The 26,893-nt window shown below is 44.7% G+C and overlaps 1 protein-coding gene across 3 annotated transcripts in view; it reads left to right on the top strand.

The window, feature by feature from the left end:
• The window catches only part of med15 (mediator complex subunit 15), a 188,429-nt gene that overhangs the window by 10,286 nt on the left and 151,250 nt on the right, over positions 1-26,893 (top strand). For all 3 annotated transcript variants that reach the window (XM_073055608.1, XM_073055607.1, XM_073055606.1), the window contains exon 3: positions 18,777-18,828. In XM_073055608.1, the coding sequence (XP_072911709.1) occupies positions 18,777-18,828 (52 nt within the window). The remainder of the gene's footprint in view (positions 1-18,776; positions 18,829-26,893) is intronic.

Here is a 26,893-nt window from a genome sequence, read left to right as displayed (position 1 = left end):
GAGCAATGTTCTAATCTACATTTCTTTAGTTCTTTAGCTACCTCTCATTAACACACCATTGTCATCTTAAGACTGCAGTCTCCTACCAAATTGGGTACATGCATAGCAAATAGGAAACTCAGAAAATCTACATTTCTTACCCTCTACATTCCTAAGATTTCATTCTACTAAATTGAGTACATGCATAAGCTCAGAACTGACTTCATAGTTTTGGTAAATTTATACTTTTATACTCCAATATATCCCCCTTTGAGGACCCAGAGGGGGTCTGACACTCACACAGAGAAAGAAAACTAAGAAAGAGTCTGCGCACAAAAGCCCCAATATACTCAAGCATTTATTCCCAAATTTCGGGTTAAACTACAATTTTCTGCGCCAAGACCTCAAAGTATTCTCTCCCTGCTACCCTGGGCCGCTGAGCCAAAAACCTGTCCCTTTGTACCTGAGACAGGGAAAAAGACTCAGCAGCCCTTACAATCTACTCCCACACTATCATTTTGCTCCTGTTCATCCTGCAGGTGTTGTAGGCTGTAACGATACATGTTCGGTGTTTCTTTCTCCACTAAGCTTGCTTCAGTAATTGCCATGAGCATCGGAAATTGTTTGGTTGCAGCACGCACTACAAGAGATCTGAGACAAGGAAGAAAACAGCACAGCACAAGCACACAGCTCAACAATACAATACTGACAGTTATTGCTATTTTAGTCATCCATGCTCCCCATCCTCCGAGTCTACTTTCTAACCAATCAAAGAACTGATGTTCAAATCCTGCATTCTGTTTGACCTCCGTCCGCAGATTCTTTAACTTATTCATTGCTCTGGTGAAAGACCCTTCTGGGCTAGTATTGTTCGGTATGAAAGTGCAGCATTGTTCTCCAAACATTACACACACACCCCCTTTCTCTGCCAAAAGCCAATCCAGTACCTGTCTGTTTTGCCACACCACCCTGCTAGTTGCATCTAGCTGTTGCCTTAAGGCCTCCAGTGCATCATCGGTGTAGTTGATGAACCTCTGTTGATTGTAGTATATATAGTTTATCCATTCAACTTTTTTGCTTACCCCTATCACAGGTATGATAGCTTCCCAGTGAGCATCTCATGCGGTGTCAGGCATGTTATTCGATTAGTTTGTATGCGGTAACTCATCAATGCTAACGGTAAAGCATCGACCCAATTAAGTTTAGTGTCTGCACAAAATTTGTTTAGTTTGGCTTTCAGGGTTCCATTAATTCTCTCTACCATACCCTGCGACTGTCTTCTCACTGGTCTCCTTTGCCCATAGCTCCTCTGTCCCCCTCCTTGGAACTTCCAGTCCTGTCTGGGCTGTTTGAATTTTAGTCTGTTCCTGATAGAGCATTTGTGGGAATGCTCCCTCAAAGTTAATTATTGGCATGGGGTTTTCCAGCCCTTGTCTTACAGTATGATCGGTCCCTCCATATAGCAGTGCTTTGTCCAGCTCGATGGCTGTGCTCAAACCTGTGGTTGTTGGCAGCATCTTTTTGTTTTTCTCTTTTTCCTTCTTTTTGAGTTCTTCGAGCTGCATTTGTATTAACTTTCTTTGCACTTCTTCCTGCTGCTCAGCCAACCTTTGTCTGTCTTTCCGGTATTTCTCAACTGCATGGACTACGTGGTCTCTAAACTCTTGTGGGGTCTTTGACGTTAGCCCAACCACCTCCTCCAGTTTGGATTTTACTTGTGGCGGCATTGCATCCAAAATGCTATGTCGGAACAGTGAGGTCACAAATAAGCTATTCTCCACCTCTTGTTCAGTCTCCAGTCTCCACCTTTTCAACTGGTTTTCTACGTAGGCTGCTGGGTTTTCAGTGTCTCCCCTTTTAAGGCTTTGGGGTCCACTTTGGGTGGATAAAGCTTTCTGAGGGCCTGCCATACCCTCTGCCTCACTCTGTCAAACCCATCTCCATCAGTTCTTGGGTCGTTCGAGTTTACTATGCCAGCCATTTCCATTAGTTCGTTAAATTTGGAGGTTCCCATCAACCTTATCAACAGTGCCTTCAAATCTCCCATAGCCAATAATCGTCCCGCTGTTTCTTCTTCAAAGGCTCTAATCCATTTCCCTGCTCCTTCATGTAGATTGGGCAGAGTGTTTTTCAGCCCTTCTAGGTCCTGGGATCCCCAGGGGATATACTGCACTTGTCCTGATCCTTTAACTAACAACGGCATCATTCTTCCTCCTTCTTCCCACCTGCCCTGGCTCTCCTCCTCACCTGACTCCCCATCTGTCTCAGGGTATGTCTTTACTGCCTCCCACACAAATGTCTCCGGGGTCCTCTTCTTCCCTCGATCTCCCTGTGGAGTCCTTCCTTTCTGTCTTGATTCAATACTTGGTTGGCCCCTAGAATATTTTTCGCATCTCTCCTGGCAATCCCCTTTCAGTAACTTATCTGGCTCTCTCTCTACTTCCGCAAGTCGCTCCCCTACTGCCTCCTTCTTTCCTTCTAGGCTTCTGCCTCCTACCTCTTCCCCACAAATTCTCACATCCTCTCTCTCTCCACTTAACTCTTGCTCCTCCAATGAGTCACCTTTTCTAGTCTGTTTATTTCTATGGTATAATCGATACTCCTCATATTCCTTTTCCTCTCTCAAGTATTTCATCCGTTCAATCTGTTCTTGCATTTCTCTCTGTACCTGTTCTATCTATCCTTTCTGCCTGTATCTCCTGCCATATCGCAGCTTTTTCCTTCTCGTATTGTTTTTTTCCCTCCTCATTATCCCAAACTTGGACTTCTCCCTGCATGTTTACTGTTCCCGTCAGCAGGGGGCACTGCTTAGGGGTTCCTTCCTCATTATAGGGATGGGGCTTTTCTGTTTCTTTCGCATCCGGGTACGGAGCCGAAGCCAGCTTCTCACCATACCCTTCTCTCTCTTTAACAGGCTGTTTCTCCAGCACCTTAGTGTCTTTGCTTGTAATCAATATTCTACCTGTCCTCAGCCTTTCTCCCTCCGTTCTGAAGAGTTTTAGCACTTCCATTTCTCGTTCTCTTTTTTGCTCTCTTTTCTTAGATTTATCTTTTGATTTGTAATTTTTAACTAGTCCCTCCATTTCTTTGCACAAACTTACATCAAACGTTCCTTCTCTTGGCCACTTTGTGACCAGGTTTTTGGTTCTTTTTTCCCAATTTTCTGAAGTTTTTGTGATCTCATTTTGAACTAATGGGAATTTTTTGCTCAGAATCTCTACTGCTGTTCCTTTACCTGTCATGTTATTCTCTCTTGTTAAGGTATTTCAGAGATTCACAGTTTGTTTACTGGATAATATTATTTACTCTAATTCTACACCTAGTCCTAGTCTAACACCACGTGGACTTTTTCTTCCTATAACACCACGTGGACTTTTTCTTCCTATAACTTACTCTAATTCTATTCTAACACCTCGCCCGTGCAGACCCTTATCTCTTAAGGTGGTATCCATGAGGACTTTCTACTCTAATTCTATTCTAACACCTCGCCCGTGCAGACCCTTATCTCTTAAGGCGGTATCCACGAGGACTTTCTGCTCTAATTCTATTCTACTTTCCCTGCCCGTTCAGCCCTTCGTTTCATACGAAGCGGTACCCACAGATATTTACCAACACCACGTGGACTTTTTCTTAACGTATTAACTTATTTGTACTTACCCTCACTGCAGTGTTCTTGAGCAATCCTCTGAGCCTCCTCTGTTAACCCCCAATTCTGCCAGATTCTTTGGACCGGAGAGACCCTTTGGCAGTGGTTCCACACTCCTGAGACTCCAAGACCTCCCCAAAGCCAACAGAATTCTTAGTCCAAATTGTTGCAAAAAGCGCTTACCTTTTGTTTGGGTGCACCCTTAATTCTGTTAGCCTTGTGGGGGTCCCTAGAGGACCGGGAAGCGTTCCCAATCTGCCGTTTCCTTTCCGCGGGTCTCTATCCAGTCAGCGCCAATTATGTCGTGGTTTTTCGTGCCTTACAAATGACCAGGAGATGCAGAAGATTCTTCAAGAAGGGTTAAACTTTAATTTGCAAATCAAAGCTGAGACAGTCATTGAGCTAGTCGCTGATTGCCCACCGATCCTCGGACACAGCAGCTTTTAAAGCAATCTCTAGTTGCATTTTACACGTGCTGCACGTACATTGTGCCTAGCAAATAATAAACTCAGAACTGAGCAATGTTCTAATCTACATTTCTTTAGTTCTTTAGCTACCTCTCATTAACACACCATTGTCATCTTAAGACTGCAGTCTCCTACCAAATTGGGTACATGCATAGCAAATAGGAAACTCAGAAAATCTACATTTCTTTACCTCTACATTCCGAAGATTTCATTCTACTAAATTGAGTACATTCATAAGCTCAGAACTGACTTCATAGTTTTGGTAAATTTATACTTTTATACTCCAATACGTTCTATTAGTAAACCAATCCTCTATCCATGCTAATACATCACCCCCAATTCTATGCATTAATATGGAGCAACACACAAAATGCTGGAGGAACTTAACAGGTCAAGCAGATATATGGAAAAGTGTACAGTCGACGTTTCTGGCTGAAACCCTTCGGCAGGACTGGAGAGTAAAAAGCTGAGTAGTAGATTTAAAAAGTGGGGGAGGGGTGAGAGAAACACAAGGTGAAACCAGGAAGGGGAGGGATGAAGTAAAGAGCTGGGAAGTTGATTGGTAAAAGAGACAGAGGCCATGGAAGAAAGAGAAGGGGGAGGAGCACCAGAAGGAGGAGATGGCCAGGCGAGGAGATGAGGTCAGAGTGGGAAAGGGAATGGGAAATGGCGAAGGAGATTGGTGGGGGTCATTACCAGAAGTTTGAGAAATCAGTTTGGAGGCTACCCGAATGGAATACAAGGTGTTGTTCCTCCAACCTCAGTGTGGCCTGATCACGGAGGCCATGGATAGATGTGTTGGAATGGGAGTGAGAAGTGGAATTAAAATGGGTGGCCACTGGGAGATGCCGCTTTTCCTGGTAGATGGGGCATAGTTGCTCCACGAAGTGGTCTCCCAGTCGACTGGGGGATGCAGCTTTTCCTGGTAGATGGAGCATAGTTGCTCCACGAAGCGGTCTCCCAGTCTACTGGGGGATCATGATTTTCCTGGTGGATGAAGCGTAGATGCTTGGTGAAGCGGTCTCCCAGTCTACGTCCGGTCTCACTGATATACAGGAGGCCACACCGGGAACACCTGGCACAGTAGATGACTCCAGTAGACTCGCAGATGAAGTGTCGCCTCACCTGGAAGGACTGTTTGGGCCCTGAATAATGGTGAGGGAGGAGGTACAGGGGCAGGTTCTGCTTGCACGGATAAGTGGCAGGAGGAGAGGAGTGGGGAGGGATGAATGGACTCGTGAGTCGAGTAGGGAGAGATCCCTGTGGAAAGCAGAAAGTGGGGGGGTAGGGAAAGATGCATTTGGTGGTGGGTCCTGTTCACCCTCTGGTGCTCCTCCTCCCTTTTCTTTCTTTCACGGCCTTCTGTCTCTTTCATCAATCAACTTCCCAGCTCTTTACTTCATACCTCCCCCTCCATTTTTCACCTATCACCATGTGTTTCTGTCTTCCCTCCACCCACATTTTAAATCAGCGTTTTTTCTCCAGCCCTGCCAAAGGGTTTCAGCTGGAAGCGTCAACTGTACTCGTTCATACATGCTGCCTGGCCTCCAGCATTTTGTGTGTGTTGCTTGGATTTCCAGCATCTGCAGATTTTCTCTTAAGGATGTCTTTTATGTGGCACCTTATCAAGCGCCTTCTGGAAATCCAAGTAAATAATGCCCATCTGTTCCCCTCCATCCACTGCGCTCGATATATCCTCAGAGAACTCCAGTAAGTTTGTCAAACAGGACCTGCCTTTGCTGAATCCTTGCTGCGTCTGCCTGATGGATCCATTTCTTTCCAGATGCCTCGATATTTCTTTAATGATAGCTGCAAGCATTTTCCCAACTACAGATGTTAAACTAACTGGCCTACAGTTACCTGCCTTTTGTCTACATCCTTTTTTGAACAGTGGTGTGACATTCGCCGTCTTCCAATCTGCCGGGACCTGCCCAGAGTCCAGAGAATTTTGGTAAATTATCACCAAAGACTCAACTATAACCTCTGCCTGGGATGCATTCCATCAGGACTACAGGACTTGTTTATCTTCAGGTCCACAAGTTTGCTCTGCACTACCTCTCTAGTGATAGCTATTGTAGCGAGGTCCTCACCTCCCATCGCATCCCATAACATCTCTCTTTGTCATGTTAGACATGTCCTCCACCATGAGGTCCAACACAAAGTAGTCATTCAAAGCCTCTGCCATTTCCTCATTGCCCAATATCAATTCCCCCTTCTCATCCTACAAGGGACCTTCGTTCACTTCAGTCCCCTTTTCTGCTTTATAGAATTATTGAAATAATTACGATCTGTTTTTATATTTTGTGCTAGTTTATTTTCATAATCTATCTCTCTTTATTGCTTGCTTTGTGGTTCTTTGTTGCTTTTTAAAGTTTTCCCAATCTTCCAGTTTCCCGCTACTCTTGGCGACTTTGTGTGCACGAGCTTTTAGTTTGATGCTTTCTTTTATTTCCTCAGCTGGCTCTCCCCACACTTACTGTTCTTGCTTTGAATGTACTTTTGTTGAGCACCGTGAAAAATCTCTTCGAAAGTCTCACCATATAGCCTGTGTTCGCGATCCTCCTTCATCCCATTGTAGTCTCCGTTGTTTAGGCATAATACACTGGTTTTAGATCGAACTTTTGCCCCCTCCATTTGTATGAGAGACTCAATCATATTGTGATCACTCTTTCCAAGAGGATGCCTAACCAGAAGATCACTAATTTTACCTGTCTCATTGCACAGGACCAATCCAAGATAGCATGTTCCTTTGTAGGTTTACGAATATGCTGTTCGAGAAAGCCATCATGGATGCATTCTGTGAAGTCCTCCTTCGGACTGTCTCGACCAATCTGATTCCCCGGTCTGTGTGCAAGTTCAAGTCCCCCATGATAACTGCTGTTCCATTCCTACATGCCTCAGTTGTTTCTCGGTTTATTGGTGTAATGTTATTATTTGGTGGCCGATAGACAACTCCACTGGTGATTTCTTCCTTTTACTATTCCTAACCTCTACCCAGATGGATTCAACATTCTGCTCCGTAGATCTTATATCATCTCTCACTATCACCCTGATCTCATTCTTAACTGAGAGCACTACACTTACCTTCCTGCCAATCCTTCCGTATTACCCACTATTCTTGGATATTTAATTCCCAATCCTCTCCACCCTGCAGTCGTGTTTCTGTAACGGCCACTAGATCATACCCCTCTGTACTGATTTGTGCCACAGGTTCACTGACCTTGTTTCGAATACTATGGACATCAAGATAAAGTACCCTTACACTCATTGTGCTTTTAAAATTGTGTCATCTTTTTCTCTTATGCACTTGACTTTTCTGAACTGCACTCTTACTTTTCTCTTTTTTATCTTTATCCACACTTTTCTTTTTTACTTTATCTATCTTCCTCCAATCATTGAACCCATTCCCCTACTACTTAGTTTAAAGCCCTATCCACAGCCCTAGCTATGCGATTAGGAGGTCCCATCATAGTTCAGGTGGAGCCCGTCCCATTGGTACAGCTCCCTCCTTCCCCAATATTGGTACCAATTTCCCATAAATTCAAACCCACTTCTCACACACCAGTCCTTGAGCCATGTATTTAACTCTCTAATTTTCTTAACCCTGTGCCAATTTGCACGTGGCTCAGGTAGTAATCCAGATATTACCACCTTTTTGGTTCTGCTTCTTAATGTAGTCCCTAACTGCTCTAATTCCCTCAGCAGAACCTGTTTCCTCGTTCTCCCTACGTCATTGACACCCACATGGATCTTCCCCCTCCCTCTGCAGGTCAGTTCAGATGTCCCAAACCTGGGCACCAGGCAGGCGCCGCAGCCTTCGGGCCGCTTTGTCTCCTCCCCAGTTACCACTCAGACCTGTTGGACAAGTTCACTGTCCACCTCACTCAGTCACCTCCTACAGTACAACCCTTCAGCCCAGGATGTTGTGCTCATCTTTGAACCTACTCTGAGATCAATCTAACCCATCCCTCCTCCATTATTCTATCATCCATGCCCTGAGAGTCTCTTACATCCCCTGAATGTAGATTATCTGCCCCTTCCAACTCTAACATCTAACAGGATGTTACACACACATCATTTTCTATTGAAAAAGGACAGCTACCTCTGACATAAATCCCTATCTCTTCCTTATAAAGAGCTGGTTGTGGATCTCAGGAAGGGTAAGACAAGGGAACATGAACCAGACCTCATGGAGGGATCAGAAGTGGAGAGAGTGAGCAGTTTCAAGTTCCTGGGTGTCAGTATCTCTGAGGATCTAACCTGGTCCCAGCATTTCGATGCAGTTATAAAGAAGGAAAGACAGTGGCTATATTTCATTAGGAATTTCAGGTGATTTGGTTTGTCACCTAAAACTCACAAAAACTTCTACAGATGTACCGTGGAGAGCTTTCTGACAGGCTGTTGGTGTGAGGAGGTGGGGGAGAAGTCTGATTTGAATTCATGGGAAAATTGGCACCAGTATTGGGGAAGGAGGGAGCTGTACCAATGGGACGGGCTCATTCTGGACCGTGACGGGACCTGGATTCCAACGAATCACATAACTAGGGCTGTGGATAGGGCTTTAAATAGTGCGGGGGGGGGGTGGATTCAACAGATTGCAGAAATATTTGTGTGTGGCCTCTGTCTGTCATGGTCAACCATGGATACTGCGCCTCTGGTAGTCACTGGTTTGTGGCCTCTCCAGGGCGAAGCCAGGGCAAGAGTTGATATGGAGATCCGTCTGTTGCCCATGCAGTGGGACCCCCTCTCCATGCTGATGACAGATCCAAAGGAACGACGAAAGTCGATACAGTTTGGTGCCAGCAGCATCGCAGGAGTTGCCGTGCTGGTGCTGGGTACAGCAGTCAGCCGCTTTTGGAACTCCAACTCCTGATTTTTCCTCGGGGTTTACTCCCAAAGCCTTTCCCATGAGCGGGTATAGCCGCAAGGCAGTGGAGGTTTGAAATCAGAGTTTTCCCTCTCCTAGATGAGCTACCATTCGTGGTTAACGAGCCCCATCTGCCCGGTGCAACTGGTTTTAAGGCGCCAGTGGCCCGCCTTTGCCCCTTCTCCTGTCAGTGAGAACAGCTCTGCCGGGCATAAGAACTATGCCACACGTGAAGGCCAGGAGTTGGACTTGGTTGTCAGAGGCTGTTTGAGACGCACTTCATGAAGACCGTTTGTTTAGCAGTGGGAGCTCGTCCCCGCTATCACCCTTCGGCTATGACTACCCTTGGAGCCTGCAGAAATATAGATAAAGTAAAAAAGTAGATATGTTCCAATGAGACAGGGAAAGGATGGTAGGGTACAGGAACTGTGGTGTTGTAAATCTAGTCTAGAAGAAAAGAAAAGAGAGCTTACGAAAGGTTCAAAAAACTAGGTAATGATGGGGATCTAGAAGATTATAAGGCTAGCAGGAAGGAGCTTAAGAATGAAATTAGGAGAGCCAGAAGGGGCCATGAGAAGGCCTTGGCGAGCAGGATTAAGGAAAACCCCAAGGCATTCTACAAGTATGTGAAGAGCAAGAGGATAAGATGTGAAAGAATAGGACCTATCAAGTGTGACAGTGGAAAGGTATGTATGCAACCAGAGGTGATAGCAGAGGTACTTAATGAATGCTTTGCTTCAGTATTCACTATGGAAAAGGATCTTGGCGATTGTAGGGATGGCTTGCAGCAGACTGAAAAGCTTGAGCATGTAGATATTAAGGAAGAGGATGTGCTGGAGCTTTTGGAAATCATCAAGTTGGATAAGTTGCCAGGACTGGACGGGATGTACCCCAGGCTACTGTGGGAGGCGAGGGAGGAGATTGCTGAGCCTCTGGTGATGATCTTTGCATCATCAATGAAGATGGGAGAGGTTCCGGAGGATTGGAGGGTTGCGAATGTTGTTCCATTATTCAAGAAAGGGAGTAGAGATAGCCCAGGAAATTATAGACCAGTGAGTCTTACTTCAGTGGTTGGTAAGTTGGAGAAGATCCTGAGAGGCAGGATGTATGAACATTTGGAGAGGCATAATATGATTAGGAATAGTCAGCATGGCTTTGTCAAAGGCAGGTCGTGCCTTATGACCCTGACTGAATTTTTTGAGGATGTGACTAAACACATTGATGAAGGTAAAGCCGTAGATCAAGTCAAGTCAAGTCACTTTTATTGTCATTTCGACCATAACTGCTGGTACAGTGCATAGTAAAAATGAGACAACGTTTTTCAGGACAATGGTGTTACAAGACACAGTACAAAAAACTAGACTGAACTACGTAATTAAAAAAAAACACAGAGAAAGCTACACTAAACTACAGACCTACACAGGACTGCATAAAGTGCACAAAACAGTGCAGGCATTACAATAAATAATAAACAGGACAGTAGGGCAAGGTGTCAGTCCAGGCTCTGGGTATTGAGGAGTCTGATGGCTTGGGGGAAGAAACTGTTACAGAGTCTGGTCATGAGAGCCCGAATGCTTCGGAGCCTTTCCCCAGACGGCAGGAGGGAGAAGAGATTGTATGAGGGGTGCATGGGGTCCTTCATAATGCTGTTTCCTTTGCAGATGCAGCGTGTAGTGTAAATGTAAATGTAGTGTATAAGGATTTTAGCAAAGCATTTGATAAGGTACCCCATGCAAGGATTATTGAGAATGTAAGGAGGCATGGGATCCAAGGGGACATTACTTTGTGGATCCAGAACTAGCTTGCCCACAGAAGGCAAAGAGTGGTTGTAGACGGGTCATATTCTGCATGGAGGTCGGTGACCAGTGGTGTGCCTCAGGGATCTGTTCTGGGCCCCCTACTGTTTGTGATTTTTATAAATGACCTGGATGAGGATGTAGAGGGATGGGTTAGTAAGTTGGCTGATGACACAAAGGTTGGGGGTGTTGTGGATAGTGTGGAGGGCTGTCAGAGGTTACAACGAGACATTGATAAGATGCAAACCTGGGCTGAGAAGTGACAGATGGAGTTCAACCCAGATAAGTGTGAAGTGGTTAATTTTGGTAGGTCAAATATGATGGCAGAATGTAGTATTAATTGTAAGACTCTTGGTAGTGTGGAGGATCAGAGGGATCTTGGGGTCCGAGTCCATAGGACGCTCAAAGCAGCTGAGCAGGTTGACTCTGTGGTTAAGAAGGTGTACGGTGTATTGGCCTTCATTAATCATGGAACTGAATTCAGGAGCCGAGGGGTAATGTTGCAGCTATATAAGACCCTGGTCAGACCCCATTTGGAGTACTGTGCTCAGTTCTGGTCACCTCACTACAGGAAGGACGTGGAAACCATAGAAAGGATGCAGAGGAGATTTACAAGGATGTTGCCTGGATTGGGGAGCGTGCCTTATGAGAATAGATTGAGTGAACCTGGCCTTTTCTCCTTGGAACGACGGAGGATGAGAGGTGATCTGATAGAGGTGTATAAGATAATGAGAGGCAGTGGTCATGTGGATAGTCAGAGGCTTTTTCCCAGGGCTGATATGGCTAGCAAGAGGGGGTACAGTTTTAAGGTGCTTAGAAGTAGGTACAGAGGAGATGTCGGGGTAAGTCTTTTATGCAGAGAGTGGTGAGTGCGTGGAATGGGCTGCCGGCGACGGAGGTGGAGGCGGATACGATAGGGTCTTTTAAGAGACTCCTGGATGGCTACATGGAGTTTAGAAAAATAGAGGGCTATGGTAACCCTGGTAATTTCTAAAGTAGGGACATGTTTGGCACAGCTTTGTGGGCCGAAGGGACTGTATTATGCTGTAGGTTTTCTATGTTTCTATGAAAAGTGTGGATAAAGATAAAGAAAAAGCAAAAGATAAAAAAGAGAAAAGTAAGAGTGGTGTGCACGAAAGTCAATTCCATAACCATTAGGCCATTCAGCCCATCGAATCTGCTTCACCATTCCATCATGGCTGGTCCCGGATGACACTCATGCCCATACACCTCGCCATATCCTTTGATGCCCTGACTGAGCAGGAAATAATTAACCTCCACCTTAAAAACACCCACAGACCTGGCCTCCACCACAGTGTGTGGCAGAATATTCCGCAGGTTTACCACTGTCAGGCTAAAACAAAAGGACTCCTTTCCTCCATCCTCCATCCTTTCCTTCAATTCTGAGGCCGTGCCCTCTAGTTCTGGATACCCCCTCCACAGGAAACATCTTCTCCACATCCTCTTTATCTAGTCCTTGCAACATTCAGTAGGTTGCATTGGGATACTTACAGGATCGAAGTAAGTGGCAACTTTGGGCAACTCCATCGTGTACGAGTGATGCCTCAGGAAGGTGGCATCCATCTTCTCACCATTACCGTCAGTAAAGCAGGCTCACACTCAGGAGCAGTGGCTTCCCTTCTGCCATCTGATTTCTAAATGGACATTCAACCTCACTACTTTTTTATTTCTTTTTTTTACTACTTATTTTAACTATTTAATATGCATTTATATCATTGCTGTAATTCATTTTTCTATATTATGTTTTGCGTTGTACTGCTAGTGCAAAGTTAACATTTAATGGCACATGCTGGTGATACTAAACCTGATTCTGTATCAATAGACAGTAGGTGCAGGAGTAGGCCATTCTGCCCTTCTAGCCAGCACCACCATTCACTGTGATCATGGCTGATCATACACAATCAGTACCTCGTTCCTGCCCTCTCCCCATATCCCTTGACCCCGCTATCAATAAGAGCTCTATCTAACTCTCTCTTGAATGCATCCAGAGACTTGGCCTCCACTGCCTTCTGGGGCAGAGCATTCCACATATCCACCACTCTCTGGGTGAAAAAGTTTTTCCGCATCTCTGTTCTAAATGGCCTACCCCTTATTCTTAAACTGTGGCCTCTAGATCTGGACTCACCCATCAGCGGGAACATGCTTCCTGCCTCCAGTGTGTCCAATCCCTTAATAATCTTATATGTTTCAATCAGATCCCCTCTCATCCTTCTAAATTCCAGTGTATACAAGCCCAGTCGCTCCAATCTTTCAACATATGACAGTCCCGCCATTCTGGGAATTAACCTTGTGAACCTACGCTGCACTCCCTCAATAGCAAGAATGTCCTTCCTCAAATTTGGAGACCAAAACTGCACACAATACACCAGGTGGGGTCTCACCAGGGCCCCGTACAGCTGCAGAATGACCTCTTTACTCCTATACTCAATTCCTCTTGTTATAAAGGCCTGCATGCCATTAGCTTTCTTCATTGCCTGCTGTACCTGCATGCTTGCTTTCATTGACTGATGTACAAGAACACCTAGATCTAGTTGTACTTCCCCTTTTCCTAACTTGACTCCATTTAGATAGTAATCTGCCTTCCTGTTCTTGCCACCAAAGTGGATAACCTCACATTTATCCACATTAAACTGCATCTGCCATACATTTGCCCACTCACCCAACCTGTCCAAGTCACCCTGCATTCTCATAACATCCTCCTGACATTTCACACTGCCACCCAGCTTTGTGTCATCAGCAAATTTGCTAATGTTACTTTTAATCCCTTCATCTAAATCATTAATGTATATTGTAAACAGCTGCGGTCCCAGCACCGAACCTTGTGGTACCCCACTGGTCACAGCCTGCCATTCTGAAAGGGACCCGTTAATCGCTACTCTTTGTTTCCTGTCAGCCAGCCAATTTTCAATCCATGTCAGTACTCTGCCCCCCAATACCATGTGCCCTAATTTTGCCCACTAAACTCCTATGTGGGACTTTATCAAAAGCTTTCTGGAAGTCCAGGTACACTACATCCACTGGCATTCCCTTGTCCATTTTCATAGTTACTTCCTCAAAAAAGTCCAGAAGATTAGTCAAGCATGATTTTCCCTTCATAAATCCATGCTGACTCGGACTGATCCTTCTACTGCTATTCAAATGTGTTGTAATTTCCTCTTTTATAATTGACTCCAGCATCTTTCCCACCACTGACGTCAGGCTAACCGGTCTATAATTCCCTGTTTTCTCTCTCCTTCCTTTCTTGAAAAGTGGGACAACATTAGCCACCCTCCAATCAGCAGGAACTGTTCCTGAATCTATAGAACATTGGAAAATGATTACCAATGCATCCACGATTTCTAGAGCCACCTCTTTAAGTACCCTGGGATGCAGACCATTAGGTCCCGGGGACTTATCAACCTTCAGACTCAACAGTCTATCCAACACCGTTTCTTGCCTAATATAAATTTCCTTCAGTTCATCCTTTGGCCACTATTACATCTGGGAGATTGTTTGTCTTCCCTAGTGAAGACAGATCCAAAGTACCTGTTCAACTCGTCTGCCATTTCCTTGTACCCCATAATAAATTCACCCATTTCTGTCTTCAATGGCCCAATTTTGGTCTTAACTATTTTTTTGCTATTCACATACCTAAAGAAGCTTTTATTATCCTCCTTTATATTCTTGGCTAGTTTACCTTCGTACCTCATTTTTCCTTGGCGTATTGCCTTTTTTGTTATCTTCTGTTGCTCTTTAAAAGCTTCCCAGTTCTCCGGTTTCCCGCTCATCTTTGCTATGTTATACTTCTCTTTTATTTTTATACTGCCCTTTACTTCCCTCGTCAGCCATGGCCGCTTCTTACTCCCCTTAGGATCTTTCTTCCTCTTTGGAACGAACCGATCCTGCACCTTCTGCATTATTCCCAGAAATACCTGCCATTGTTGTTCCACTGTCTTCCCTGCTAGTATATTGTTCCATTGAACTTTGGCCAGCTCCTCCCTCATAGCTCCATAGTTCCCTTTGTTCAACTGAAATACTGATACATCTGATTTTCCCTTCTCCTTCTCAAATTGTAGGTTAAAACATATCATATTATGGTCACTACCTCTTAATGGTTCCTTTACCTCGAGGTCCCTGATCAAATCCGGTTCATTGCACAACACTAAATCTAGAATTGCCTTCTTCCTGGTAGGCTCCAGTACAAGCTGTTCTAAGAATCCATCTCGGAGGCACTCCACAAACTCCCTTTCTTGGGGTCCAGTACCATTCTGATTCTCCCAGTCTACCTGCATGTTGAAATCCCCCATGACAACTGTATCATTACCTTTGTGACATGCCAATTTTAACTCTTCATTCAACTTACACCCTACATCCAGACTGCTGTTTGGAGGCCTGTAGATAACTCCCATTAGGGTCTTTCTACCCTTAGAATTTCTCAGTTCTATCCATACTGACTCTACATCCCCTGATTCTATGTCCCCCCTCGCAAGGGACTGAATAACATTCCTCACCAACAGAGCCACCCCACCCCCTTTGCCAGTCAATCTGTCCTTTCGATAAGATGTATATCCTTGAATATTCATTTCCCAGGCCCTGTCCGCTTGAAGCTATGTCTCAGTTATTCCCACAACATGGTACTTGCCAATTTCCAACTGAGCCTCAAGCTCATCTACTTTATTCCTTATACTTCGTGCATTCATATATAATACTTTTAATTTGTTACTCCCCTCTCCATTCATATCAATTCCTATTTCACTTGGCCATACTGTATGATCTCTTCTTGAGCTTTCTACTCTATTGATTCTGTTATCTATCTTAACTTTTCTTATTTTCACTTTCCCTTTAACTCCATCCTTATATTTCCAGTTCTTCCCCTTCCCCCCCCACTACTTAGTTTAAACACATCCATGTTGCAGTGGCAAACCTGTCTGCCAGAATGCTGGTCCCCCGCCTATTAAGGTGCAACCCGTCCCTTTTGTACAATTCATCCCTACCCCAAAACAGATCCCAGTTGTCCAAGAATGTAAATCCTTGCTTCCTGCACCAGTTCCTCAGCCACACATTCAGATCCATTATCTCCCTGTATCAGAGGGACGTGTTGCACCTGAACTGGAGGGGGACCAGTATTTTCACAGGCACGTTTGCCAGTGTTACTTCAAGTCAAGTCACTTTTATTGTCATTTCTACCATAACTGCTGGTACAGTACATAGTAAAGATGAGACAACGTTTTTCAGGACCATGGTGTTACATGAGACAGTACAAAAACTAGACTGAACTACGTAAAAATAAAACACAGAGAAAGCTACGCTAGACTACAGACCTACACAGGACTGCATAAAGTGCACAAAAACAGTGCAGGCATTACAATAAATAATAAACAGGACAGTAGGGCAAGGTGTCAGTCCAGTCTCTGGGTATTGAGGAGTCTGATGGCTTGGGGGAAGAAACGTCTGGTCGTGAGAGCCCGAATGCTTCGGAGCCTTCTCCCAGACGGCAGGAGGGAGAAGAGATTGTATGAGGGGTGCATGGGGTCCTTTATAATGCTGTTTCCTTTGCGGATGCAGTGTGTAGTGTAAATGTCTGTGATGGCGGGAAGAGAGACCCCGATGATCTTCTCAGCTGACCTCATAATCCGCTGCAGGGTCTTGCGATCCGAGATGGTGCAATTTCCGAACCAGGCAGTGATGCGGCTGCTCAGGATGCTGTCAATACAACCCTGTAGAATGTGATGAGGATGGGGAGTGGGAGATGGACTTTCCTCAGCCTTTGCAGGAAGTAGAGATGCTGCTGGGCTTTCTTTGCTATGGAGCTGGTGTTGAGGGACCAGGTGAGATTCTCAGTCAGGTGAACACCAAGAAACTTACTTGGGAGGGTTTAAACTAGAGTGGCAGGTGGTGGGACCCAGAGGGGCAGGGTAGCAAGTGGAAGGATTGAGGAGAAGGTAAATGTTTTGACAAGTGTCTGAAAGAATGGACAGGTAAATGAAAGCAGTGGGATTGGTGGGCTGGTGTGCTTATTTCAGTGCAAGGAGCATTATAGGTAAGGCAGATGAGTTTCAAAGCTGAATCAGTTTGTAGGATTGTGATGTTACAGAGACTTGGTTGTACAGGGGCAGGATTGGCAGCTCAACATCACTGTGTTTCGATGTTTTAGATGTGATAGAGAGGGAAGTAAAACATGAAGGAATTGCATTACATCAGGGAGGATGTCACAGATATGCTTGAGAGATATGCTTGAATCGATGTGGTTGGAGCTCACAAATAGGAAAGGTGATGTAATCACAAATCTCCCAATAGCCTCTGGGAGACAGATTATGGAAAGATGTAAAACCAACAGAGCTTTTTTTTACCTTTCCCAATGTTGGCTGGGACTTCTTCATTGCAGCAGCTTCTTCAGAGTATTCAAGGGGGTTTGTTGAAGGTGTGTGGATAGTCCAAGTAGAAGAGGGACCCTACTGGACCTTGTTTTGGAAAATGAGCCTGGCCAAGTCTGGAAGAACAATGAGTACAGCTCTAGAAGTTTTACGATAATTATCACCAAGGATCAAGGATAAGTCTTGATCTTGTGGGAAAGTACTAAATTTGGGGGAGGACAAATTACGGCATTATTAGTCAGGAGTTAGGGAGATTTAATTTGGTGCAGCTCTTATCGGGCTAGACCATATCTGATACGGGAGTTATTTAAAGACCAAGTGATGAGACATTACGACGGGCATGTTCCAGTAATGAGGAAGGACAAGAATGAAGGAGTAATGGATGATGAGAGATGTTTTCTTTTTGACTAAGTTCATATGTAAAGTTTAGGAAGCTGAAGTTATACAGGGCATTTGAGGACTGTAGGGATGGCAGTAAGGTGTCGGAGATTAGGATGTAGGCAAATGCAGGTAATTATATAGGCCAGTTAGCTCAACGTCTGTAGTTGGGAAAATGCTTGAAGCTAGCATTAAGGAAGAAATAGCGAGACATCTGCATAGAAGTGATTCCATCAGGCAGACACAGCATGGATTCATGAAGGGTAGGTTCTGTTTGACAAACGTTCTTTGTGGATATAATGAGCGCAAAAACTGGGGGGAACAGGTAGATGCTATATAATTGGATTTCCAGAAGGCATCTGATAAGGTGTTGCATAAAAGGTTTCAGTGAAATTCTCCCCCCCCCCCCCCCAAAACACTATATTCCATCTGCTCCTTCTGCCCATTGTCCCAATCTGTCCTGACTCCCTACTTCCTCAACACTACCTGCCCTTCCACCAATCTGTGTATTGTCCACAAGCCTGGTCATAACGCCATCAATTCTGTCATCCAAACCATTGACATATAACGTGAAAAGAAGTGGTCCCAACACTAACATTTGCAGTACACCACTCGTCACTGTCTGGTAAAGTATCGTCTTGCACTTGAAGTCACAAAGTCTCACTCATATTTTAGCTTAAGTGGATGGGCTCAAGGAGAATCTTAACAATGTTATCTTACTTTTCCATCCTTAGTCACCCAGAGTGCCCTTTATTTTCCATCTTTGTAAAGTTGCCTGAGCCATCACCAGTTTGATTGTTTAATTGTATTCTGCAGTTGGTTTACCTGGGTCAAATCCATTATTTACAACTCCCTGTAGTTGGTCTTCTCTAGTTTGATATTTTTTTGCATCTGATTATTCTGTGTCTTTCTCCATAGCTGATCTGGACATGTGCTGGATTCTCACTGATTAAATTCCTGGAACTAGACGTAGCACTGCTTCCTTCCACAGGCTGGAAGTACGATGATAAAGTTCACAAATTCCCCCATCCTCTTCAGCTTCTGCTGTTACTGACCCAGGCAACTGCAGGATGCTTGATGCTCCCTAGCTGCCATGGGATTTTCCTTAATCCCAGTTACCGACAACATTTCAGGGCCCCTTTTAGCTCTCTTGTTTACCTGTTTTCCTGTACTATTTCTTTTCCTCAAAGGCCCATGTGCTACTTTTTTGTTCTGATGTTCAGGGTTGAAAAAAAGGGTGTAGTTTCTGATTCTGTTCTGTTCCAACAGGAGGAATATCTCAGCCTCGTGGCAAGGCTTATTCTGCATTTTCGAGACTTCCGTGAGTATTCCAGGATTTTTTTTGTCTTGAGCTTTCATTGAGGAAGAATGATTTTTTTTTTGTTTCAGGAATGTTGGATTGGAGAAGTGTGTTGTCTTTGCTTCTAATATTTGTAAAACAAAAGATGTATTTAGAGTTTTGGCCATGAGGTGACAGTATATCCTTTAAGTGAAAGTGGCTGATGAAACAAATTGCTGCACCATAAGTGTACCAGCCGCTGAACTGGACCAAGCATGATTCGGGATGTCGTCAGTTTGATGCTATTCATAGTCTGATTCATTCTCCAGCAGCCGGCAAATCCAGCATTCCTGGCAGACTAGTTATATTTCTCCAGAAGTTGCTGACGTTTGGTGGGATATGGGCGCCGCAGGAATGACTGCATTTTTGTGAATTAAGATGGTGAATCAGTTATTGAGCTCCATGGATCAGTGCGATGAGCTGTTCAACTTCACTTTTCAAGAGTGTTTTGCCAGTATTTCCATCTTTAGATACCTCGCACACCAGGGTTGAATGACACAGCAAGGGTTGTTGCCTCGGCTCACACAAGATGTCCACTACTGGGGTTGGTCAGTAACTTCCGGAGGAGGTTAAGAGAGACCATTCCTGCTGGATCAGGCCCAACGGGGCCTTTTGTTTCGAGTGACTCTCGAAGAATCACAAAGCTGTGCTCCATTTGCGATGATCTTTGATTCCACACAGGAAAGACATCAGTTTCAGGATGAATTTTGCCTTTAGTGCTATGCTTGGTCACCTGTATAATTGAACAACACACCCAAAATGCTGGAGGAACTCAGCAGGCCAGGCAGCATCTGTGGAAAAGAGTAAACAGTCGAGGTTTCGGGCCAAGACCCTTCAGCAGGAGTGAAGAAAAAGTTAGAACAAGAAGGTGGGGGGAAGGGAGGAAGATGGTGGGCAAAGTAGAGGGCTGGGAAGCTGATAATGAAAGAGATAAAGTGCTGGGGAAGGGGATTCTGAAAGAGGGTAGAAGACCATGGAAGAAAAGGAAGGGGGAGGAGCACCAGAGGGAGGTGATGGGCAGGTACGGAGATAAGGTGAGAGAAGGAAACAGGAATGGTAATAGCGGGGGCGAGGGCAGTTACCGGAAGTTTGAGAAATCGATGTTCATGCCATGAAGGTGGGGGCCACACAGGTGGAATATAAGGTGTTGCTCTTCTGACACGAGTGTGGCGTCGTCGTGGCACTAGGAGAGGCCTCGGACTGACATATGGGGATGGGAAGTAGAGTATGGCCACCTGGCGATCCAGCTCTTTCGGCAATGCAGTCTCCTAGCCTACATCGGACCTCACCGATATACAGGAGGCCACACCAGGAGCACCGGTTACAGCAGACTCGAAGGTGAAGCATTGCCTCACCTGGAATGAGAGTTTGGGGCCCTGAATGATAACGAGGGAGGAGGTGTAGGAGCAGGTATGGCAGTTGTTTCGCTTGCAAGGATAAGTGGCAGACGGGAGATCAGTGGGGAGGGACCTTGCAAGTGGAACAAGTACCATACCTGCCCCGACACATTCATCCCTCCCCGCTGATCTCCCTCCTGGTACTTCTTCCTCCCCTCCCCCCACCTTCTTGCTCTAACCTCATCTTTTATTCCAGTCCTGCTGAAGGGTCTCGGCCCAAAATGTCAACTGTTTATTCTTTTCCATAGATTCTGCCTGGTCTGCTGAGTTCCTCCAGCATTTTGTGTGTGTTGCTTTGGATTTCCAGCATCTGCAGATTTTTTTCATCTGTTTAACTGAATATTGTTCTAGGGGTCTTTAAAGGACAGTTAAATGATGGTAATGTGGCACTGAAGTTAAATAGAAACTAAACGATACAAGGACAATGGATTTCATTCCTTACAGGGTAAAAAATGAGCTTTGACAACAAACTGCTATAATTGGTGTAATTCTTTTATTTCCAAATTTTTGCCGAAGCCAGACTGACAGTCTCAAGCTGCAGTGTTTCTGTTTCAACTTGAACTCTCTGGATCGTTGGTCTACTAACACATTGGGCTTCTGTTCTTGAAAATGTGACAGTGGCACTTCCTGAGTCCCATAGTTGCTCAGGCCTATATTTGACTTTGTTGCACAAGGGGCAAAGTGTGCTGTCATTCTTCACGGGATCTTGTTTCAGCTAATGATGTACTTTTGGAAATACCTGCGATGGGTTTCTGTGGGTCAAAGGTTCTTCCATCTGCAGAAGGGGTTCTAGTTCCAGACCAGAGGGTCATTCACAAATTACAGGCTGAATTAACAGTGCTTTGTAAAAGTGTTCAGCCCCCAACCCAAAACCTACAGCGCAATACAGGCCCTTCGGCCCACAAAGCTGTGCCGAAAATGTCCTTACCCTAGAGCCACCGAGCCCTCTATTTTTCTAAGCATGTGCCTGTCCAGGGGTCTCTTAAAAGACCCTATTGCTTCCGCCACCGCTGGCAGCCCATTCCACACACTCACCACTCTCTGTGTATAAAAACAAAACTTACCCCTGACATCTCCTCTCTACCTACTTCTAAGCACCTCAAAACTATGCTCTCTCTCGTGCTAGTCATTTCAGCCCTGTGAAAAAGCCTCTGACTATCCATACGATCAATGCCTCTCATCATCTTGTACACCTCTATCAGGTCACCTCTCATCCTCCGTCGCTCCCAAGGAGAAAAGGCTAAGTTTACTCAACCTATTCTCATAAGGCATGTTCCCCAATCCAGGAAACATCCTTGTAAATTTCCTCTGCACCCTTTTTATGGTTTCCACGTCCTTCCTGTAGCGAGGGGACCAGAATTGAGCACAGTACTCCAAGTGGGGACTGGCCAGGGTCCTATATAGCTGCAACATTACCTCTCAGCTCTTAAACTCAATCCCATGGTTGATGAAGGCCAATACACCAGATGCCTTCCTAACCACGGAGACAAACTGAGCAGCAGCTTTGAGTGTCCTATGGACTCAGACCCCAAGATCCCTCTGATCCTCCACACTGCCAAGAGTTTTACCATTAATACAATATTCTGCCATCATATTTGACCTACCAAAATGAACCACCTCACACTTATCTGGGTTGAACTCCACCTGCCACTTCTCAGCCCAGTTTTGCATCCTATCAATGTTCTGTTGTAACCTTTGATAGCCCTCCACACTATCCACAAAACCCCCAACCTTTGTGTCATCAGCAAATTTATTAACCCATCCCTCCACTTCCTCATTCAGGACATTTATAAAAAATCACGAAGCCAGAACAGATCCCTGAGGCACACCACTGGTGACCGACCTCCATGCAGAATATGACCCATCTACAATCACTCTTTGCCTTCTGTGGGCAAGTCAGCTCTGAATCCACAAAGCAATGTCCCCTTGGATCCCATGCCTCCTTACTTTCTCAATAAGTCTTGCATGGGGTACCTTATCAAATGCCTTGCTGAAATCCATATACACTACATCTACGGCTCTACCTTTATCGATGTGTTTAGTCAAATCCTCAAAAAATTCAATCAGGCTCATAAGGCACAACCCGCTTTTGACAAAGACATGCTGACTATTCCTAATCATATGATGCCTCTCCAAATATTCATAAAATCCTGTGCCTCTCAGGATCTTCTCCATCAACTTACCAACCACTGAAGTAAGACTCACTAAGCTATAATTTCCTGGGCTATCCCTACTCCCTTTCTTGAATAAAAGAACAACATCTGCAGATCTCCAATCTCCCGGAACCTCTCCCGTCCCCATTGATGATGCAAAGATCATCGCCAGAGGCTCAGCAAACTCCTCCCTTGTTTCCCATAGTAGCCTGGGGTACATTCCATCTGGTCCCGGGGATTTATTCAACTTGATGATTTCCAAAAGCTCCAGCACATCCTCTTCCTTAATATCTACACGCTCAAGCTTTTCAGTCCACTGCAAGTCATCCCTACAATTGCCAAGATCTTTTTCTGTGGTGAATACTGAAGCAAAGTATTCATTAAGTACCTCTGCTATCTCCTCCAGTTCCATACACACTTTTCCCCTGTCACACTTGATTGGTCCTATTCTCTCACGTCTTATCCACTTGCTCTTCATATACTTGTAGAATGCCTTGGGGTTTTCCTTAATCCTGTCCGCCAAGGCCTTCTCATGGCCCCTTCTGGCTCTCCTAATTTCATTCAAAAGCTCCTTCCTGCTAGCCTTATAATCTTCTAGATCTCTGTTATTACCTAGCTTTTTGAGCCTTTCGTAACCTCTTCTTCTAGACTAGATTTACAATAGCCTTTGTACACCACGGTTCCTGTACCCTACCATCCTTTCCTTGTTGCATTGGGATGTACCTATGCAGAACTCCATGCAAATATCACCTGAACATTTGCCACATTTCTTCTGTATGTTTCCCTGAGAATATCTGTTTCCAGTTTATGCTTCCAAGTTCCTGCCTGATAGCCTCATATTTCCCCTTACTCCAATTAAACACTTTCCTAAACTGTCTGTTCCTATCCCTCTCCAATGTTATGGTAAAGGAGATAGAATTGTGATCACTGACTCCAAAATGCTCTCCCACTGAGCATTTGTTCACATAAATGACTCATTTAACTGAGAAGTTTTATTTGTGAATCACATGCTCCTTTTTTCACAGCAGAGCCCCAAAATCAGAGAAAATTATAAAATTAAAAATTGAAAAATTTAAACGTCAGCAGTTCAAAAGTAATCATCCCCCTTTGCTCAGTATTTAGTTGAACCACCTCTCGCAGCCATTACAGCAAATAGTCCTTTTGGATAAGTTTCTGTCGGCTTTGCACAGCATGATGGAGCAGGACTTGTCCTTGCAAAGTTGCTGAAGCTGTGCCAGGGAGTTGGGAAGTGGTGGTCGGTTGCTGGAGAAGTTCGATCGGACTCTGACTGGGCCAGTCATGACATCAATTTCCTCCATTTGGAACCAGTGCTGAGAGTTTAAGCTTTCTGGCAGAGGCTTGCAGGATCTCTCTGTATTTTGCAGTTTTCATCTTCCGATCAGTCCTGACCTGATTTCCAGCCCCTGCTGCTGAAAAGCACGATGCTGTCTCAACCATACTTTACAGTGGGGATGGCATTACCTTGCTGAAAAGCAGCATTAGATTTATGCCACACTTATTGCTTAATGCTGAGGTCAGAAAGCTCCACTTCAGTCTCGTATGACCACAAGACCTTTTTTTCACATCATTACAGTGTCTTCTAAATGACCATTTGTAAAGTCTTTAAGGGCAAGGATATGCTTTTATTTAACCAGGGCTTCTTCTTTGCCACCTTTCCATAAAGACCTTTTTTTGTGCAAGGCCTTGGAGATTGCAGAGTCATGAACCTCATCTCCAGATGCAGACTCTGGCTTCTGCAGCTCCCTCGGAGCGACTGTTGGCATCACAGTCGCCTCTCTTACAAGAGCCATTCTTTCGAGGGGCGGCCTGACCCTGGCCGTGTGGCTGTGGTTTCATAGTTTTTCCGCTTTTTCACGATGGGCTGCCCTGAGCTGAGGTACGTTCATTGCCTTTGATGTGGTCTTGTACCCTTCCCCAGATTTATCTTCCCTATTATTTCCCTGAATGTCTCGAATGCTCTTTGTCTTCATTTTGGTTTGATCAAACCAAAATCTACCATACTGTTGGACCTCACAGAGAGAGGGGGTGTACATTGAAAACAGCTGATCCTCCAGTTTTCAACATTAACAAACTGGGTGACGTAGTGAGCTAATAAACAGTATTGCACCTGAGGAAAGTTAGTGCAGTAATTACAAAGGTAACAAATACTTTTTCAGTCTCAGAATTTTGGTTTTTAATTGTTGGTAAATTGTTAACGGGTTTTGGAATTTTTCTTTTGATTTGACATGATGTTTTGTAGATTAGCTCCAAAAAATCCCACTTCAATATATTTTACATTTAGAAAATGAGACAGTAAAATGTGAAATTAGTGGTGGAGGCTGAGTACTTTTTCAAAGCACTGTACGTCTGATGTACTTCCAGGGAGGTTATTTTTCAGGGGGAATGTTATTCTTTTAAATAAACTTACGACCCCAAATTTCTCTTTGAAGAAGGGTTGCTACTTAATTTACAATTTAAAAGCACGCCTTTTAAGTCATGGGGGCACAGAGTAAGCTTCCCACTGCTCCTCAACAGGAACTACTTCATCAGTTGAGATTTTTCTTAAGACTTCTCAAAGTCATGGAGAACTCTGTATAGTAAGGCAAATCAGGGGCTTTACTGTATCAATTTTCAGTTTTCCAGACTCTCAGTAGCTAAATTCCTGGATTACGTTCTGATGATGTGAACTAGTAATTTAGAGACAATTTCAGACCCAACAAAGATAACTGGGGAATTTAAAGGTAATTAAGCAATCTGGAACCCTTGAGTCTCTGTGCTGGCAACTGTGAAACTATTGGATTCTTATAGAAACCTGTATCATGATTCTGGGCCCACCGGAATCCCATAGAGGGTCTATAGGAAAAGCATGCCCTACCCTCAGGAACGGCAAGAGCCAGTGTGTAGGTACAGTTGCAACTGTCTGCATCTCCAAGTGTCAGCTCCCTTCTGAAGTCTGTCAGTACAGAAGACAGTCTTCATCCAGTTTGACTCATTCTATAGACTGTTGAGCACTGGGTATGACAGAGCTGCATTTCCTGTGCTGGTGACTGCTTGGATGGTAGCCATCCAATCAATGGTTCCACAAGAGGCCATTCCATCAATGTGGACTTTGTTTCCAAAATGCAGTGTGGCTATTTCCCACCCTGACTGTCCACTCTCAGTCGTCAGCAAGACGAAGGACTGCTTTCGAGTGGAACCGACTCGCCATTTGTGGTTTGGCTCCAAATCTCATCACAGCCTTGGTTAGAGAGCAAAGGTGTATGTTCGAGGTAAGGTGAGAGTGATTTTAGGTAACATGACATTTTGGAGTCTGGTGAAACTGAAGTCACTGGGCATCAATTAATAGACAAGTCACTGGTTGGAGTCACAAAGGGTGGTTGTAATTGTTGGAGGTTGTCATCTCAGTCCCAGGGATTCTCTGCAGAATGTCTCAGCACTGTGTCCTTGGCCAAGCAACCTTCAGTAGCTTCATCAATGGCCTTCCTCCGAGCAAAAAGCTAGAAGAGGCAATGTGTAGTTGTCAGTGACAAACTGACAAAACGCAGACATTCACCGTATCGCTTCAGGAAATAAAGCATGGAGCTGCATTCAGGCATAGAATGTAGGGAATAGAAGCATGAGTAGACTTTTGATCCCTGTTTCAACATTCAGTGCAATCAAGACATTTCTTTATCTTGGAGCCACTGGTTGGTATCAGGCCCATAACTTCTGGTTTGTGTAATAGTTTGAAACATGATCTCACTAGTGATAAAACTGACCTTCATGGTGAGACAGCTGGAAGATTCAGCACCGAATTCTCCTTGTCCCAGTCCTGGATGAGCTGCCCTTGTTTCTGTCTGTTTTCTATTCATCCTATGCTTTCACTCATCTTGCTGAGGCAAAGGAGGGCAGCCCAGGTGAGGGACGGGTGTCCAGTGGGAGAGGGAAGTGTGATGGATGGTGCCTGAGAGAAGGGACCTCAATTGAAGGAGGAGGGAAGACTGCTTAGAGCAAGGAGAGGTAGGGAAGCCCAGCAGGAGAGGGAAGAGTGAAGATGGAAGCCCGGTAGGACAGGGAGAGAAGCGCATCAGGAGTGATTCAGGTCTTGAAGGCCCATCATTCTCAGCTGAGACAGTTGGTCTCTTTTTTGATGGATTTTGCTGAATGATGTATGTTAAAGGTGCTCCTGAACATGGGACACAGTCGTTTTCATATGTCACATGAATTCTTTAGCATGTTTTCCCAGTTGCTCTTTCTTTTAATGCAGAGGTACTGATAACAATCGCATTTATAATCATATCGATTATTCCCCTATCCTTGTGTGGGAGATTTACACTCTACTGTTAATGACATCCTTGCTGTGATATCTTGCTCCACGTAAAGAGGGCCGAGGTTAGAATTGTGCAACATTTAAAACTTTCAATAAGGCCATTTGGTGACTGTTGTTTACGTGCTGTTCCACTACTCTGATATTGTAATTAAATTGTACAGGAGTTCTGATGTCTAATGATTGCTTTA

Source organism: Hemitrygon akajei, chromosome 9 (assembly GCF_048418815.1).
Source record: "Hemitrygon akajei chromosome 9, sHemAka1.3, whole genome shotgun sequence".
In the NCBI taxonomy this organism is placed as follows: domain Eukaryota; kingdom Metazoa; phylum Chordata; class Chondrichthyes; order Myliobatiformes; family Dasyatidae; genus Hemitrygon; species Hemitrygon akajei.
This window is presented reverse-complemented; position numbering and strand designations above follow the sequence as displayed.